Genomic DNA, 17,328 nt, shown 5'->3' on the forward strand with positions numbered 1-17,328 from the left:
AACGTCTCCTCAGAAGAACGGGTTTTTGAGGTCTCAAAAGCTCACGTATAACAACATCTAGGAGAGTCTTTCATGTGGGTCCAACGAAAGGTAAAGGAACCGGCCAAAAGACTTGGCAAAGTCTGTTTCACAAATAGTTCATTTTAAGGGGGAAGCAAAGCAGACTTTTTTAATGTAATTAAGGGAAAAATAACCTTTGTAGTTCTTTTCCAAGACGCCGATGGTAGCAGATACCGCTTCATCAGTGTGATATCATACAAGTACAGGACACGTGTGTTTATGTGTAACCCATTTCAATTCTACTACTCGTTGTGTGCTGGCAGTAGTTTTTTGTTTTGTTTTGTTTATCTAAGTGGAATTTTATGATCACATTTTAATTTGGATTCCTCTACACCCCCCCAATAATGTTACATTGAAAGAAAGTGCTTCACTTTTTATAATAACCTAACATGGAACTCTCTTGGAGACAGCATTCTATTGTTTATCGCAATGCAGCAAGACAATGGTTTATCTAGCAAACCTAGATAAGATGTGAATGTTGTAAAGAGTTACTTGTTACAGCAAGTGCGTTATAGTTCATAATCACTGTTATTGGGTATGAAACATTGTTTTTGTTTTTTTAATCACTTTGTGTGACTGAAATCTCCGACTTGATTGATTTGTAGAGAGGTCTTCCCATCGGCCCATCCTCCAGGCAGGATTACCAGCCAATCAGACCGTGGTGATCGGGAGCGATGTCGAATTCCGCTGCAAGGTCTACAGCGACGCTCAACCGCACATACAGTGGTTAAAGCACGTGGAAGTTAACGGCAGCAAGTACGGACCCGACGGGGACCCTTACGTCTCCATCCTGCAGGTAATTGACAGATCTCGCTTTCAGCGGAGTGACAGTCGCGTTCGGAGTCCATCACAAAGAGTGTTCAGAAGTTATGAGACACACCTTTGTGTAATGAATCTGGATTTTAAAATAACAAAAGTGACTGGCATATAAAGCATTGCTTTTGACTCGATGAAGGGCGTTTTAGACTTCAGATTCTATTTTTTTGATAAATTTTAAAATACTCAGTTTAGCTTTTCAAGTTCATTTCTTTATGGTCCTTTTTAAGGTTTTTTTTAGTCCTTTCAGTGTCAGAAGAGAGAGCAATGCATGACCTCAGAAAAATCACACATATGATGTAATAGCTAATAACGGTGACAAAGGTTGAACGATTCTACAAGTATTCGTTAAAAAAAGGCTAATACAGAATTCTCCCTCCCTGACTTGAAATGGTTAATCATCAAATATTTTCAGAACGTAAAGGTCTATAAATAGGGGGTTTAGGGGTCTCTCACTAATGACAAATTGTCCGCCGCTACTTGTTTATGGGCAGGAAATGTCTGTTGATGTTGACCATTCGAGTCTGGCTGTACGTTGGCAATAAACACTTCCCAGGCTACTACTCTTTTGGCGTTCTAGAAGAGTCTGCAGAACTCCATTTATTTATTTTCCATGGATGGGGTCCTTACAGATCCTCGTAGGCTAAATATCAACACAGGAGCCATACTGTATCTTATTGATGATTTAGCGAGGCTCGTGACCTATTTCTAACAGAACACCCTTCCCTGCACGATATAAGTCCGTTCTGCCGATGTGGGGGGAGAAAAAAAACCTCCTGGTAATTTATGAACGGCCAGGACCGCCATAGTTGCAGAGCAGAATCTTTTCTGTTTTGTCTCCAAATCCCTTTTTTCCGAATCCTGATAATTGAAACAGCATTCGCCGAGCGAGGAGAGAGTTGCGACCCGCTTGTAAAATCCATTTCCCGACGCCCTGTCAACAGAACAGTCCGAGAAACCTTAACATAAAATATGTACCGTATTTAGTTTGTTTTTGTTACATTTTGGTTAAAATGTTACATGTGCAAAAAAAACTGTTTAAAATGAACATTTTCTAACATTGTTTTAACTTCTCTTTTATCTGAATATTATTTTGTCATTTTTTTTGTAATACTCAAGTCAGTGGTTTCTTTCAAACTTTATTACAAAGTATAATATTAAGTAAACCCCGAGCTGTGGGGGCCACTAGGCATCGCCATCCAGCGCTTTACGAAGGTAAAACGGGGGGGGGGCTAGAGCAAAATGAGGTTATATGTGATTAGATATGTGCATGGCTTGGTAAAACCAGGGCAGGAATTATGTATAGTTAGAAAGACCACCATTAAGCCCCCACCCCTTTGACGCCCCTCCATTTAAATGCCTAGTGTCCCTGGTGGAAAATCCAGCCCCCATGATCGCACTAAACACAGCGTTGGGTATTTATTAGACTCTTAGAGAGTTTCTAAACCACGGACAGAGTTTAAGCCCTTAAGGACGGAGCTTGACACCCCTGTGCTGAAGAAACGAACGTGTAAATAATTAATAATGGCGGAGTCTCCCCCGAGTTCGCAGGTTCTAACCGAGCCATTTCATTTAACCCTTCAGACAGAAAGGAGGTGGATGGTGCTTTTCATTATAGCCCCAGTCCTTTCTAACCCTAATATTCTGAAAGTGCCATTATTTGCCATGCGTGGCTGCTGGAGTTACTACTACATGGGGCCCTTAAAAGTTGCATAATCCTTCAAAAAACGAGGGAGAATTTATTCATATTTTCTTCTATTTATTTAGCGTCAAAATGTTCCACACTAAATATAAGCCTCAATCCCATGACGTGCAATGTGTGTGTCTTTGTATAAGAACGAGTCGCTTAAGCTTTCAAGACCACGGAAATCTTTTTTTTCCCCCAAATAGTTTTACCTGGAGATATGTTTGAGGTCCCGAAAGCTTATGCGATCACTCATTCTTCTGTGTAGGGCCAAGGCGTGGTATCAAGTTACGCTCGAGACGCCATCTTGGCTTGGACCATTCTTTTGTTTTTACTGAAGCTCAAGTGTTTATTTATCCTTGCAGTCCAAGATCAGCAACACGGCAGAGGCTGATAGTAGCCTAAAATTATATAATGTGACAGAACAAGATCAAGGGGAATATCTGTGTAGAGCCAACAATTCCATAGGCCTTGCCGAGGCATCCTTTTGGCTCCATATTAACAAACCAACGGCAGGTAAACCATACACTCTGTCCCAAGGTCTGCAAATCATTGCAGCGGTGATTCCCTCAATTGAAAGGGGAGACCGCAAGCAATCGCTCTACGACTTTGGGGATCTCTGGAGACTGTCGCAGGATGACCCTTTGTGTCGCTTTTTTTTTCTTCCTCATCAAAATCAAATTCTTGAAGGGATTGCAATGGAAAAATACCCACAACCAGCGAAAAACCTTTTAGTCCCTCCAAGGCCGACCAGGTATTGGAACAAAGTCAGCATCAAAGCACATTTCAGAGTCCAGGGCGGGGGATGGGGGGGGGGGGTGATAACGCATTCTGTAATTTTTTGATCAAAAGGGGCTATTATGAGCTGTACCAGGAGTTTGAGCCGCCACGGACAGATCTGTGGCATTCCCACAAGAACAATTTGGTTAACGCTTCCAATTCAGAACGGATATCTGAACTGTTCAAAAGTTTGGGGTCACTCAGCTGTTTTCATGGAAAAGAAGGACATTTGTAGCCGTAACATAATTACAATTGGAGTGATGGGAGTGAATAAGGGCCTCTGTACGCCCATGAAGATATTCCATTAAAAAAAATCACTTGTTTCCAGCTAAAATAGTGATTTACAACATTAACCCCGTCTGCGCTGGATTTCTTATCCATTTCATGTTATGGACGAAATGTGTCCCCCCCCCCAAAATCAAGGAGATTCTAAGTGACCCCAAACTTTTGAACAGTAGTGTATGCTCTTCCCTGTTACCAATTTAGGAAAATAGTTTTATTTTTGGCTTCGTAAGGCGGCAGTGACCCCATAGCGAGGAGACACTAGTGTAGTGATTCATCTAAACCCCCCCAAATGCTTACGTCTCCTCATTAACCCTTCAGTGAGAAGGGGGCGCTCTAGATTGCAGTGGAAGGGGCTGATGACCCCCTAACCATCTCCCAACGCTGCGTTGTGGGTCCATTTTTCAGACCGTAATTGCTTGCATGCCTCGTTGGCGGGACAGAGTATGCCTAGCCTGGTGACGGGTTTCTGGTGTCTTTATCGTTTTGCCTTTCTTACAGGTGATAATAGTCGGTGTTCCCTGCTTCAAATCATTCTTGAATTTCTAGCGTCAATGCATTTTGCTGGGATCTCTGCTTCCTGCCATGTTTATTTTTTCCTCCCCACTTTGGTTGTGTGTTCCGATCTGTCCCTTGGTTTTTTACTTTAGTTTTTTTTTTCTTTTTATTCTCTTTTCCTTTTTCCAGCCTACGGGTGTTTACACCTCCGATAAGGATGTAGAGATACTGATTTTGCGCAATGTGTCTTTTGAGGACGCTGGGGAATATACTTGCCTTGCTGGGAATTCTATAGGCTATTCCTATCACACTGCTTGGCTGACGGTCTTACCAGGTATTCCGTCTTTGCTCTCCTCCGTGTTTTGATTTCGGTGATTTATGTACCATGTACCTATGAAATGCCAAACTGAAGTCCCGCGTCCTGCGGAATAAAGTAGACGCGATGTGTATAGCTACCGGTCAGGCTTGTTTAACTTCGTTCCTTTGATGCTTTAAAAAAAAAATAATAATGTTTTAGGCGTCTGTCTACTCGATCATGCTACGGTCCTGTTTTATATAGCTGACAGCTGAGGCTACGCAGGAGTTTCTGGACCACCTCACTGTTCGAAAAGGTTTTAGTTTTCATTAGTTCTGCCTTAGAAACACGTTGTTAAACATCAATACACGCTCATTATATATACTATATATATATATATATATATATATATAACGCATATCGTATTATATATATGATATACCGGAGAGCGAGAGTTTTACCGTTTCGCTTAGTATCTTGGGAAAATAAAATCTAAGGAATTAAAAAAACATGATAAATCCAAGATTTAGGGCTGGGGATTATGGGAGTTGTATTCCAAAGTCCCCTTGTTCATGATATCAAAAAGGACCATATCCTTTTATAGCCCCATGCGCTTATATATATGTATATAATATGTAATATAGGCACACATGTACATTATGTGTCATTCTCGAAATAATAATAGCTTGCTGTTAGCCGTATAAATAGGACAGTGTGACTTTGGATTTTGGCATTTCTGTACATGCTATACTCGTCATAAATGTTTTATGTTGCCTTTTTTCCCCAAATATCGGGGAAGCTGTCGCCACGCCGTGAGATCCACGATCCATTCACCACTACCGACTGCGCACAACCGGCTCTGGCTAGTAAGAGCGGCAATATCTTAAAAGGAAAATTTATAAAAAATTATCACAATTCTCAAAAAAAAAAAAAAGTAATATAAATCGCTGATATTGAAGCCATTAGCTGCTCACGTGTTTACATCAGAATTCTGCTGTATCGGCAGTCATGTTACAATGCCCCAAACTTTTATACACCTTCAAATGCCGTAACTCATGGCAACCATGCCCCCTAAAATCTCTCGCCCCTCGTTCCATCGATCTCATGGTACGGTGACAGTTTCCCTTTCTGACGAGCCGCACGCTTCTCTCCTTTTCCTGTATGTCTTCTTCTTTAACCCCTTCACGACAAAATGCGTTGTCCTTAATGGGTTAATAACTTTGCTATGGTGTGACTTTACTTCTTGCTTTAATGTATCTGTTTAGTCTATTATTGCTCTGTTTTAAATATCTCGTATTTTGTTTTATTAACTCTTATTGTATTAAACATGATTATCCTAAACCACATACCTACATTAGTATTCTAAAACAAATTCCATTATCCCTTTTAAAGCACTGCTAATCCAGTAATCTATTTAAGTGGAGTTCATCTTGTAATAAAAGCTATAAAGCTAGCTTTTAACGCACAAAAAACGCAATTTTTTTTTTGTTTTTCTACTTAATGCCTCAAAAATCCTGTATTAAAACTGCTCACCCGTGAATTCTGCCTGTTTTCGGGCCGAGAATTCATGTTATAGGGGCTATGTGTAGTCACCATGGCGATTTGTGGACTGGCCAATCAGCAGGAACATTTTGTTGGTTGCCAGGTAACTTTTTAGACATATAGCATCCACTTCTAAATGGCTCATTCGGCAGTCTTGCTAGAAGCAGCTGTCTGTTAAAATGTATTATTATTATTATCTCAAATAAAGGGCCATATTTTCATTTTGTTTTTCTGAAAACAAATTTTAAACAGGGGACAAATTCAGATTTTCTAGTTGATACAGGGGGAAAAAAATGAAAAGTCCAAAAAAATTCTAGCAGCCATACTAGACCAGTCTGTGATTATTGCTGTAATCTGTTATATATCTGCCAACAATTGGACCCTTGTGAGGGACACCTAATGTCCCTTTAAATTAAAAAACAAAACAAATGTGATTTCAGTTATAAAGTGGGATGAATGGAATTGGTTTAAGAAGCTTTCAAACTATACATTTTTTTTTTTTTTTTTACATTTAAAAAAAATAATAATTCTTGACGCATCATACTCGATGCCTTTACACGCTATCTTTGGTGATTTGTTTCTATTTTTTGTAGCAGAGCCAGTGGAGAAAGTGAATACGGCGCCCTCCAGTTCCATCAACATTCTCATAGTTGTCACAGTCGCCATAGTGTTAATATTGTTGATCATCATCATCATCACGTACCGAATGAAAGTCCCCTCCAAGAAGGCAATCAACACGCCGACCGTGCAAAAGGTCTCCAAATTCCCTCTGAAGAGACAGGTAACAGAAAGTAGATACAAGATTACCAGCCCACCCTATCCTATCCTCTCCACTGCTTCTTTTCTTTGGAACTTCCTTATCTTTACTGAAATCAAACTATTCTTTTTTCACCTTTTTATCTTTTTTTCTAGTGTTTTGTGTATTTTCAGAGTTTTCTTAAGGACGGCAATTTTAGGTTTAGGATACCTATTATTTAGGGTACAAGGCGAAAGATATTGATTTTCTGAAGATGTGAGATGTAGATTTGTCTATTCATCTATAGATTTGGTGGGGCGACAGTTGGGGGTCTGGGAGATGCGTACAGGTTCTAAAAATGTTTACTTTTAATGGAAAGTCAAACCAATCTCCGCAAAAATAATCTGGTTTCTATCTCATCATAGAAATGATTTGTTGAAATATAGCATCTCTTTGTAAACGTGTCTAGTGTGTTTTCCTTATCTCTTTTCTTGGAGTTCTAGCTCTCACCGGGAACTGCTAGGCCCGCTAAGTAGTCCTTTTCCTAGTTTTGTATATTTTTTTTTTCTTCTTTGCTTTTGAACGAGAAATGATTACATGTCACTGACACACAATACAAGACAGGAGGGCATTGAGTGAAATCCCAGAGGTCCCACATTGTTACATTTAAGAGGCTCGGATTCCGTTGCGGGACAGGAGGACGGGGAACACATGTTGGAATGTGTTGGTTATTTACCGCGGAGGGAATTGATTCCCAGAACACGTTTGTAGTACGCCTGATAATGATCTTAATGACATTTAAATGCACGCTGGATGTGTGTGAAGGACACTGTCCAATTTAAAGCCTGCTTTCAAAGAGGAATGACATAAATTGAGGTTGGATTGGTACGTCGCTGGACTGAGGTCAAGAATAAGTATTATTGTGCTCTCTGGCTGTTCTTTAAGAGACTGGTTGTAGTCTTTCTTAGAAAGATATCAGGTAGTACATGGTTAACCGTTATACACGACCCATTTTAATATGTTTTTTGTTACATACATCAGTTTTATTTGTATATATCCAGTGAGCCCCGTTAGTGGCAGTTCTTGTCTCTTGATTAGCCTTCTGGGAGTCAGGGTGACGGCTCTTATTATTAAGAGTGCGCGTCCTCCGTCTAATACTTGGTTTCTTGTCTACAGCTGCTAGAATGCTTGAGGTTCCTGATGCTTTTTTACTTTCTCAAGATTCTTTTGGCTTGTTGCTTATTAATTATTTTTTTTTTACACCCCCTCATTGATTGATTGATTGAGTTTTCAACAGCAAAGCTGTCGGCAATAATGCACTTTTTGCTTGCTTTATTTAAGCAGGTGTCTCTGGAATCCAACTCTTCTATGAATTCCAACACACCGTTGGTGAGGATTACCCATCTGTCTTCCAGCGATGGGGCCATGCTGGCCAACGTGTCGGAGCTCGGCCTGCCGTCTGATCCCAAATGGGAGCTGCCAAGGTCCCGGTGAGTAAGGTTTCTAACCCCTGGAACGCGGCGAGGTGAGACCTTATAAAAGATTCACACAATTAGTCAACAAGTTTCTTTATTTCAGTTTGACGCTTGGGAAGCCACTCGGAGAAGGATGCTTTGGCCAGGTGGTGATGGCTGAAGCCATAGGCATCGATAAGGAAAAGCCCAATAAAGCCTTAACTGTAGCTGTGAAGATGCTTAAAGGTAGAGCTCGTCATACTGAGTACAATGAAATCTCTGTTCATCTTCTGGTTATAATCAGTTGACTCTTTAGCTCAGGATTGTCCAACCTGCGGCCCTCCAGCTGCTGCAGGACTACATCTCCCATGCTCCTCAGCCAGCCCCTTAGCTGAAAGAGGATTATGGGAGATGTAGTCCTGCAGCAGCTGGAGGGCCACAGGTTGGACACCCATGCTCTAGCTTATTTGAGAAACACAATTCAGCAGATCATTGTTCTGCTCGGTAGTTGTACTAACCAAGAAAAATGGGGTCATGGACCTCTTGATACAAGTTTTTTTTCCGCAATCTATTCCTTTCAATTTGTCATTAATTTAAAAAAAAAAAAAAAAAGAATCTTCCAATTTTGACAAATCATTATTTTGTAAAGTGCTGGACGCCACTCGGTACTTTAATCGTTCTATATTTTGGATTATGAAGGAATAAGCTTTCAGGCACACATTTTGTTCACTGTTGGGACTTTGGAACTTTTTTGCGGCGACTTTTCTTTTCCGATAGGAATTTTGGGTCTTACGTCTACATCTAGTGGTCTGGATTCCATTGTGGCTGTAAATCTGTTACGAGGATTAGAATAACAAATCCCATTGATTGTAAGAAAAAAAATAGAAAACGTTATATTGGCCCCCAGGTTCATTAACTGAGATAAAGGCACATTATTTTAACCCTTCTCTCATTGCAATCTATGGGAGTGTTGCTATTCAGGTACTTGGGATAAATAAATCCTACAGCATTTAATCCAGCTCATATAGTATGGAACATTCTATCCGAAAGTTAAAGGACCATTTATTAGGCTAATTGATCCATTCAGAATTCCCGTGGTCCTTATGCCTCGTTTATCCAGTTTTCCTCTCTTCTGCCTGCAGACGATGCTACTGACAAAGACCTCTCGGACCTGGTTTCCGAAATGGAAATGATGAAAATGATCGGAAAACACAAAAACATCATAAATCTCCTGGGCGCTTGCACGCAAGATGGTATGCGCGTCAGTCCTGCCTTATTTTAATTATCGAGGAAATGTATCGGCATGGCTAAGGATGAGGAGAGTGGGAATGGAAATTGTCAGAACAATTTAAAGGGCCCTGTATAAGAATGTGGCTCACTGTTTTATCTTCTGAAGCATGTATGGCGCGCCATTAATTCTTAGTTCTTGAGCAGGAAGACTACTGAGAGGGCATGGTCTATCCTTCTCCATCTATAACATGCTCTCTCTTTTGCTTCCTCTAGTGTACCTTCATGTATATATGTGTGTGTGTATATATATATATATATATATATATATATATATATATAATATTACAGCTGAACAGTAGAGAAATGAGTAAATCTGCAAACAGTCTTTTAGGGTTTTTATGTCCAGCTTATTTGTTGGATAATGTAATGTTGAAAGAACGGATGTAATATATAATAAATTAGCCTGTCAGAGGTGGAGGTGGCTGCCGGTGAAGTGCAGGAAGAACGTGGCAGATCTCAGCGTCGCCTCGCCAGAGAATAAGTAACGGCCGGGGGGTTTGAGGGGGATACGGTTTGGCCTCAGAGTTGTTCACATCTCCCAAATCCTAGGAAACCAAACAATTTTGGGTAAACCGATCCACTGGGTCTGAGAATCGGTCATTAACGGAGATCCATGCAGGAGAAAACCCTCGGTGTGTGAAGGATTAACCTCCCGGTGAAAAAGCAAAGTCTGAGATGACTCTGGAAAAGAAGATGTACAGATTACTCTGTTTTCTTAAACGGACGAAGGGGGCTGTTTAAACTACCCCAAGACATGCCCTGTTTTGGGGAGTCTGTATGATAATCTAGCGTTTATATAACTGAAGGTACGTTCATTAGTTTATTTTATTGCTACTTTGTTTTTGTTTAGGACCCCTGTATGTTTTGGTTGAATACGCGTCTAAAGGAAACCTGAGGGAGTATCTTCGAGCGCGGCGCCCGCCGGGAATGGATTATTCGTTCGATACGTGCAAAATCCCCACCGAGCAGCTGACCTTCAAAGATTTAGTATCCTGCGCTTACCAGGTCGCCCGTGGGATGGAATATCTGGCGTCCCAAAAAGTGAGCTCCTTACCTTATTGAGTACGATTTAATGCCTCGATCTGTCGGGCACGGATGTGTGATATACCCAAAAGTAATGTAGTCTCCGTAGAGTAAATGCACCCCCAATGCTTCACATATTCATTAATAGTAACGAGATTCAGAGACGCTCAAAGTGTATTGTTGTTCATACTTTACGTTGGTTGTCCTTGAGGGGACAGACAGCTCTTATCCGCCATCATATTCTCTGGTTTCTGCGTCTTCGGATTTCCCGGCACGGACTAGAAACCCAACGCTATATTCCGCTTTCAAATAAAGCTTACAGCGGATAGAGTTACAAAATTCACATTTCTATGGCAGCCTCTCAGATGGTAGGCCATGCCATTGACATTGAATAAAGGCATATGTCGCTGGCGTTTCGCTCGGAATAAATACTGGGTGCTTTTGTTCCTGACTAATCTTTAACAGAGCAATCCTGGGGGTTTAATGTTCCAAGTATTTTGTGGCCAAGGTGTTGCTTAATGTACTCCAAATCCTTCACGTTGCTAAAGAATCCCCTTAACTTATAATTATTACTCCTCTATTGTTGTTCACCGTCCGTCCTTTAAGGGAGAAAAGAGGGGAGTTCAAGAAAGAAATGAATGAATGAAAGGAAATAAATGAATGAATATGCAGGTTTTGCCATCTTCATTGGCTGATCTTCACTTTCTGTTAACTTCCTTATAAACCTAATATCTTCAAAATAATTACACTGAAGAACAAATGAAATGCCAGTTGAGAATTGTGCTGTCTTTTATATAGACATTAGAGTGTAATCGTTAAACATCTATGGGATAGGCATACAGCTAAAAGATGGCCGGATGGCTCTAATCTGCCATCATATTCTATGTTTCTGTTTCTATTAATGTGCATTATGTTGGGATAGTCGGTATGCGAAGCTATTAATTTAGGCCATCGGAAGGTCGCTAATGGATTCCTTTACCTGTTGAGGCTAATAAAGGCGACTAAAATGGTGAAATAGGGAATGTAGGGTAAAATTATCCGGAAAGATCTCAATATGTACGGCTCGGAAAGAAGGGAGAGAGAGGGGAGATGTGATAGAAACATTTAAATACTTAGAGGGATTTAACAAAGCACAGGAGAGACGTTTATTTCAAAGGAGGAGAAATATTAGAACAAGAGGATCAGAGGCTTAGATTTAATGAAGTTTTACTTTACTGAGAGGGTGGTGGATAAGTGGAACAGCCTCCTTGCTGATGTGGGAGATGCTAAGTTGGACAAGAATGGGATTGGCATCAAATTTTCCTGAATCTAAGACGAGACCAAAGGCTGATTAAGGTCAGGAAGAACGAGCAGACGAGGGGTTCTTATCTGCCGTCCACTTTCTAGATCTCTGTGTAACAAGAGATCTCATCGTTGCCGGTTGGCCAGAGGTTGAACCAATATGGCGGCAGTCGTACCGTACGGTTCAGCATTCTGCGGATGAATGACTCTGTAATTCTGTACCACTGAAGAACAATCGGGTTTATTCACCTAACGTTTTTTTCAAAGTAATTTATTTGTTGCCTGATCGTATACAGAATGAAAACTCTGTTAATTCCTCTGTCTGACCCCAAGCAGCCTTGTTTCGGATGTTAATTGAACGCCTGCGTTTGTTTCAGTGCATCCACCGAGACCTCGCGGCAAGGAATGTGTTGGTAACGGACGACAATGTGATGAAGATTGCGGACTTTGGATTAGCCAGAGATATTCACAACATCGATTACTACAAAAAGACAACCAACGTGAGTGTCGTCCCCTCGGAATAATACGCCGTGCTTTATTTTATCCGTTTTATCACCAAAACAATGCTATGAAACAACCCATCTCAAAATTCTCTGGGGTTTGGGCTCTCGGACCCACCAGCCCTGTTTATAATAATCCAACAACGTGTTTGCCTCCCTTAAATATCCTTTCTTTATTCAAAATTCCGTGCGGCACGTTTGTGGTGTTTAAAGTGTATTTATTGTAGTTTTTTTGTTCACACGTATGATTTCAGTGTAAAATATTTCACGATCACGATTAGATATTTCTGGCTAAAGGGATCGGTCGAGGGAAGAAATAGCTGTTGGTTATGGTTTTGAGGGTCCGTTTTTGAAACCCCCAAACATAATAAATTGCCCTATTTGAAAACAGAGTTCTAGGTGTTTTCAAATAGACGGCTTCCCTGATGGGTTAATAACTGAGCCAGCTAGAGTGAAGCCATTTCTTCGCGGCTTAATCTGTTTACCCGACGGCCATTCTCTTTGCCCAGCTGCAGTCAGCGGTGGCCCGGAGGCAGTGCCAGAGACTGGATTAGCAGAGTGGATGGGCCGGTGCCGATCTGGCTGCACGAATTTGCTGATGGAACAGTCTGCTTTATCTTCCCAATTACAGGGTCGGCTGCCCGTGAAGTGGATGGCCCCAGAAGCATTGTTCGACCGGGTGTACACTCATCAGAGCGATGTGTAAGCATGAACGTTTCCCGATACGTATAAACGCAGAAGCGCAGCGCTAAGCACTTTGCCAGAGAAAACACGACGTGTTGCTGTCTTTCTGAGCGTTAGTGGGTTTGCTGATTGGAATAGATTCGAATGCGAGTTATATATTTACAATAGAATTACAGGAGGGCAAAGCTTTTCGTGCGTCGAGAAGATTTGGGTTGCGTTAAACAGATCACTTTGAATTCTACGTTAAATAAAATGTTAGAGGTGTTGTGAAGTCATGGAATGATGTAGCGTATGTGAAAAAGATATCATATAAACGCCGGCTCGTAAAAAGATGGTTAGAAAAGAACGCGTTCAACGATTCCTGGTCTTTGGAAGGTTGCAGGTGCTGCCTGGCAATCTAGAACGGTCCTCGTCGCAGGATAACATATTCAGGAGCCTTATCTCTTAATTAATTTTCATTGACTTGCATATTCCTGATTGTAAGCGCAAGGTCGGTATCACTTTGCTGTATTCATGCCCCGCGGTGCTCTGTTTCAGCTCTGTGAATCTAACCGTTAATAATTAGATTTGTTCCATTGAGCCGAGCCTCTGGAAGCCCCAAACGATGAATAGGGGGGGAATAACGGATGGGCTGTCACCCATCTGATTAAATGCTCATTTCAATTTCAGGACCCAGGACCAGGACCCCCTTTTTTTTTTCTCAAGTAACTAGTGAAAATGGCACTGGCAATTAGTTATGCCATTGATGGCTATGTTAGCCACGCATGGCTGCATACAAATAACTCGCTGGAAAAAAAGAGGAGGGGGGACATCCCTTGTGAATTTTAAATTTCTTATTTCAATTCCCAGATGGTCGTTCGGAGTGCTTTTGTGGGAGATATTCACGCTAGGAGGTTCCCCGTACCCTGGGATCCCAGTAGAAGAACTCTTTAAGCTCTTAAAAGAAGGACACCGGATGGATAAGCCGGCAAACTGCACTCACGAGCTGTAAGTTATATTGAGCTCTTCATCAGGCTGGTTACCTTTATGTGGTTCTGTCTTGTAGGATCCGATACTGGGGGAAGCGTTTATAAAAAGTAACACCGGGGATTGGCAACCTCCGGCTAACTAAACACAACGCTGCCGATATATTGTAATCGTAAAATCACCTCCTTGATACCTTTTTATCATTCATGGTCCGGGCGCGCTTGGAAATGAACCCGTGCCTCAACGCTACTATTCCATGTGTGAGAGTAATACAATCATTCTGAAATCTGTATCCATTGTGGCGCAACAGCTTGGATACAGACAGGGAGGCTGTGGACGGTAATGCTCAGATATCATTGTCGTGGCCAACGGGAAGTCCAAGATCGACCTTAATGACAATAGCGAGGTCTTCTTGCTTCTGTAAACTGCTGGCTCCTTGGATCTATGGACAGAGTTCTCATAAACCCGACCTCCATAATAATGATTTTCCCTTCTCTTTAGCTACATGATAATGAGAGAGTGCTGGCACGCAGTCCCATCGCAAAGGCCAACCTTCAAGCAGCTGGTTGAAGACCTTGACCGTGTCCTCACTGTAACATCTACTGATGTGAGTATCTTTGTCTTACACGACCTATGACTTTCCTGTCCCCACTACATCTCTCTCCCCTTCAAACAAAAAAAAAACATCTTAAATGTTTAGGATAATTCCAGAATACTAATAAATGATTGTTCTGTGAATAAGACCGCGTTGCCGGTCCTAAAGCGTGTTACTTTTTGTCGTTGCTTTAGGAGTACCTCGACCTCTCGGTGCCGTTCGAGCAGTATTCCCCCGCCTGCCAGGACAGTCACAGCACCTGCTCTTCCGGGGACGACTCTGTCTTCGCGCACGACGTTCTTCCCGACGAACCGTGTCTTCCCAAACACCAGCAATACAGCGGTGTGATCCGAACATAACTCCGGCAAATAGTAAACAAACAAATGAAACAACGCGGGTGGAAGGTAGACTCAAAAGAGCGCCGAGGTCATGACATGGATTGCGTTTTTGAGCCGAAGAGATTACTTGCTGTTCACGAAGTCAAGAAGCACTGTTTTGGCCCGAAGGAACTAATCTTGTGCCAAGATACATAAATATATATATATAAATTAAGATATATATATGTTTTAAAGACAATGTTGAAAAGGGGGGTCTGACAAAATGGCCTTCCGAGGTCCACTGTTGAGAACCATCCTGTGCCTGCGATGCAAAGGAAAACAAAACCGAAAAGACAGTTTTTGGGGAGGAAAACACAAATGTAACGAATGTACAAAAATAGATTTATAGGAATGTCCGTTTTATGCAAGCTCCTGAACCTTTTTGAGTGGATCTTAAAGGCTTTCTTGCCTCTGGGCATCTGATGACTTTTATTTTTACTCGTCTGATTTTCTTTTCTCTCCTTTCTTATCGTTCTAATTTGGTTAAGTAGAGAAAAAAAAGCCCAGCAAGAACACGCCATGAAGAGCCGTTGCTTCTCATTGTGGCGTTCACTCACTCATTGTGGCGTTCGCTCACTCATTGAGGCATTCACTCACTCATTGTGGCGTTCACTCACTCATTGTGGCGTTCGCTCACTCATTGTGGCGTTCGCTCACTCGTTGTGGCATGCATGCTAGTATAGTTTAATTAAAAGATCTGGTAAGTTAAACGTCCAAGTCTACCAACCACTTTAAATGTATTTGGTGTTCTAGGGTCGAGCAACTCATTACAATGTATTGCTCACCATTCCAGCACTTAACGGCATCATTTTTCTATTAAAAAAATGTGTTTTAGTGGACTAGGAAACCACTTAAAACAGGGGGGGGGGAAGGCAATTGGGTCGATTTCATGACGTATGAGGAAACGTAACGGTGAGGATTGGATATTTTGAATAACATGCTTTTAGGAGTTAATGTAACATATTACATGGAGGGAAGATCCAATAGCTATGTAAAAATTACGAGACTTGACTATGCGGCTTCTCAGCCAATCAGAAGCCAGGTAAAATTTAAATGGCCGTCACAGACCAGAAACATTGTTTTTTGGGGTTTTTTTTCTTTTATTTTATAAAAGATATTAAGATGATGAATCATGTCACAGTTTTTATGTAAAAATATTTAGGGTTTTCTGCTTTCCTTATCAGGAAAGAAAAACGGCATACTCTGAATTTCTAAGAAGCTAAAATGAGCAAGATTATTCCTTGCACAAACAAAAAAATATATATATTTATCATATTCCTAACTCCATTTAATTACATAACTTAAAACGGGAGCCTAAATTTAGCAGAAGTCTTCGATTCATTTCAAAAAGATTTGGTGTGGAACACATTGTATATATTCTCGCATATATAGTGTATATATTTATATATATATATATATTAAAAATACAGAATTATCTTCAAATACTAATCCACTCACAGAGATTCTCAGAGAATTGCCTTTTCACAGCTAATAAAATGATTGCAATCTGGGATAACACTGATCTGGTCAATACATATGTTCCTTTTTTATATATATATGGTCACAGTTTTGTTTTAAAAATTGTATTTTTGTTGAACTTGTATATTTTGTAAAGTTATTTATAGACTTTAACATATATGTTCTATGGCATAAATAGATTTAGCCTTACTGTAAACATCGTACATTCACAGATTTTAAGTTTTAACTTATTAACAGCCAAAAAAATACCTTTTTATATTCTGCTTTTATTGTTTTTATTTTTTTTTGTGCATTCATTCAGAATATTTGAGAAAAAAATATAAAAAATTAAATAAAAAAATGTATATTACCCTTTAATAATTGTATTTTAATGCTGGCGGGTTAAACAGCACTAACCCGCCACCATTCAAATTGCTTATTGTACATTTTTATGTATATATTTGCCCATTTTTGTTGAAGCAAACCGTACAGGATCGAAAATAACTATTTTTACAGTAACAAGTTCTTAAGTTGATATCTTATAGTTTTTTTGTTTTTTTTTTTAATTGGCATTTTCATTGTGAGATTCTTTTATTGGAATGATAGAAGGGTGAGCATTCATTTGCTGAGCAATGTGTGTCTCCCCCGTCTCCTGGGGAGGAAAAAAATAAGTTAACAGGCGATTCCCAAGGCTATTAAAAACTGTCCAATTCTGAAATATGGAAAGCTTTTAAAAAAAAAACAATTATAAACCAAAACAGCCTTGTATATAAATGGTAACCAGATATTCTCTTTAACCAGGGATAATCTAAAAATATATACTGTGGGGCATGATTTACCATTGTTGCCCTGCATGATGTATTTTTATGAGAATCCCGAGCTAAAGGGGGCATCTGATCATCATATTTTATCGATACCCACTGAACATGTTTGGTGACATTGAAAATGGGGCTACTGTGCTGGTTGCGGTGTTTTTTGTACCTATTAGGAGGCATTCAGTTGGTTTT

At 40.5% G+C, this 17,328-nt stretch overlaps 1 protein-coding gene across 4 annotated transcripts in view; it reads left to right on the forward strand.

Moving 5' to 3' along the window:
* The window catches only part of FGFR3 (fibroblast growth factor receptor 3), a 60,299-nt gene extending 45,098 nt beyond the window's left edge, over window positions 1–15,201 (forward strand). The window contains exons 7-18 of one of the 4 annotated variants that reach the window (XM_053458182.1): window positions 666–856; window positions 2,926–3,076; window positions 6,551–6,738; window positions 8,035–8,183; window positions 8,272–8,393; window positions 9,290–9,400; window positions 10,288–10,478; window positions 12,119–12,241; window positions 12,873–12,943; window positions 13,775–13,912; window positions 14,393–14,498; window positions 14,681–15,201. In XM_053458182.1, the coding sequence (XP_053314157.1) occupies window positions 666–856; window positions 2,926–3,076; window positions 6,551–6,738; window positions 8,035–8,183; window positions 8,272–8,393; window positions 9,290–9,400; window positions 10,288–10,478; window positions 12,119–12,241; window positions 12,873–12,943; window positions 13,775–13,912; window positions 14,393–14,498; window positions 14,681–14,845 (1,706 nt within the window). In that variant the 3' untranslated portion in view covers window positions 14,846–15,201. Of the gene's footprint in view, window positions 1–665; window positions 857–2,925; window positions 3,077–4,309; window positions 4,455–6,550; window positions 6,739–8,034; window positions 8,184–8,271; window positions 8,394–9,289; window positions 9,401–10,287; window positions 10,479–12,118; window positions 12,242–12,872; window positions 12,944–13,774; window positions 13,913–14,392; window positions 14,499–14,680 lie in introns of all 4 variants that reach the window. The other 3 variants (XM_053458183.1, XM_053458184.1, XM_053458185.1) reach the window with 3 other exon arrangements.
* Window positions 15,202–17,328: the final 2,127 nt, after the last annotated feature.

This window comes from Spea bombifrons, chromosome 1 (assembly GCF_027358695.1).
Source record: "Spea bombifrons isolate aSpeBom1 chromosome 1, aSpeBom1.2.pri, whole genome shotgun sequence".
In the NCBI taxonomy this organism is placed as follows: domain Eukaryota; kingdom Metazoa; phylum Chordata; class Amphibia; order Anura; family Pelobatidae; genus Spea; species Spea bombifrons.